The 1,997-nt window shown below is 45.8% G+C and overlaps 1 protein-coding gene across 1 annotated transcript in view; it reads left to right on the top strand.

Annotated features, from left to right (window-relative positions):
* Positions 1–868, top strand: part of LOC102830955 (keratin-associated protein 5-4-like) — a 1,236-nt gene extending 368 nt beyond the window's left edge. Inside the window, exons 2-3 of the mRNA XM_006861023.1 lie at positions 8–114; positions 855–868. Coding sequence (XP_006861085.1) covers positions 8–114; positions 855–868 — 121 coding nt within the window. The remainder of the gene's footprint in view (positions 1–7; positions 115–854) is intronic.
* The last annotated feature ends 1,129 nt before the right edge of the window (positions 869–1,997 follow it).

The raw sequence follows: 1,997 nt of genomic DNA, 5'->3' as shown, positions 1-1,997 counted from the left end.
GCTCCAGCTGTTGTGTGCCTGTTTGCTGCTGCAAGCCCATGTGCTGCTGTGTGCCAGCCTGTTCCTGTTCCAGCTGTGGCTCCTGTGGGGGCTCCAAGGGGGGCTGTGGCTCATGTGACTGCTGCCAGTCCAGCTGCTGCAAGCCCTGTAGCTGCTCTTCAGGCTGTGGACAGTCCTGCTGCCAGTCCAGCTGCTGCAAACCCTGTGGCTGCTCCTCAGGCTGTGGACAGTCCTGCTGCCAGTCCAGCTGCTGCAAACCTTGTGGCTGTTCCTCAGGCTGTGGTCAACCCTGTTGCTGTCAGTCCAGCTGCTGCAAGCCCTGTTGTTGTCAGTCCAGCTGCTGCAAGCCTTGCTGCTGCTCTTCAGGATGTGATCAGTCCTGCAGTTGTGTCCCTGTCTGCTGCCAATGCAAGATCTGAGCTTCACCACAGTCCTCAGTGGCGCCTGTGGATCAGATGTTTTGTGCAGAAAACCACCCTTGTTCTAAACCCCTGAGTCACAGCTCTGGACTCATCTACTCTGCAGTGTGGAAACTGGAGAGTTCACATAGGAAAAGCCTGCCCCAAGACCTGTGAGAGGGGCATGTGGTCCTCCCCATCCCTCGTCTCCTCTGGATGATTTCAGAAACGGGAGCAGTCTTTCTGGCTCACATCCCTCTTATGGAATGTTCTAGCTCCTCTCTTGTCCCCAAGGAAACTCCTGCTGCCATCTCGTCAAAACTCTTGTCTATTATGGTTTGCACTTAACCTTGTGATTCCTTTAAATAAATATATGTTTCCCATGAATTTTGTTTTAGTGTGATTCTATTTTACTGCTTCTGTTTAGCCAATATCACAACACCTTCTTCTCTCCAGTATTCCCTGCATGATGCATACTGCTAAATGTTCTGGAGGCTCCAGTTCACTGAGTCACTTTGAAAGAGAGGTTTGACGATCAACTTACCAAAAAAAAAAAATCAGCCTTTGAAAACAATACGAATAGTACCATTTACTACAGCTGACCACTCTGAAAAGGATCACATAAGGAGGGTTTAAATAGAGCGGGACAAAAATGTGAAAGAAAACTCAAATTGATTAAAAACAAATACACAAAACCCACTACACTTAGAAGTCATAAAGAGACTGGTAGAACCCCAGAGACTATGATCCTTACACATCATTCAGGTCTTGAAGTGAACTCACACTTGTAGCTCAATATTCAGGTTTATATGGATAAAAGTAACACAAGAGAGGGGCAAAATAAACCCTGTGGAGCACAGTTCTCTTCTAACACACGGGGTCACCATGAAGGGACTCTACTTATGAAAAGTCATCCATTGAAAACCCTGTGTGGCACAGTTCTACTCTGACACACATGGGAGCACCATGAATGGGATCTACTTATGAAAAATAATCCACTGAGAACCCTGTGGAGCACAGCTCTACTCTGACACACATGGGGGTACCACAAGTGAATCTACTCATGAAACCTAAGCCACTGAAAGGCCTATAGAGCACAGGTCTACTCTCACACACATGGGTTCACCTTGAGTTGAGGTCACCATGGGTTGGAATCTATTCAATGGCAGCCATCTTAGAGGGGCCATTGTCTAAAACAGAGTCTACCTAACTGATTCAGGGTCTCAGCTCTTGAATCCCTTAGACATCAGAGATGAGTGTGTGAGCACATGTGAGTGCACATGCAGAGAGAGATAAACAAACCAGATGTGTATTAAATATGAATGGACAAAAATGTGGCATACCTATACAAGACCTATTGCTCAGCTATAAAGAGAAATGAAGGCCTGATACATATTACAATGCTCCTTCAAAATATCATGCTGAGTGAAGTAAATAAACCACCAAAAAACAAATACTGTAGGATTCACACATAAGAAGTAGTTAGAATAGGCAAATGCATAGACACAACATGTGTGTGTGTGGTTACCAGGCAGGATTTAAGTGGCAATGGAACATCATTGTTGAACAAGCATTGAGTGGCCATATACGGTGGTGAAG

Source organism: Chrysochloris asiatica, unplaced genomic scaffold (genome assembly GCF_000296735.1).
Source record: "Chrysochloris asiatica unplaced genomic scaffold, ChrAsi1.0 scaffold00040, whole genome shotgun sequence".
NCBI lineage: Eukaryota > Metazoa > Chordata > Mammalia > Afrosoricida > Chrysochloridae > Chrysochloris > Chrysochloris asiatica.
Note: the sequence above shows the minus strand (reverse complement) of the source record. Positions and strands in the feature narration are given on the sequence as shown.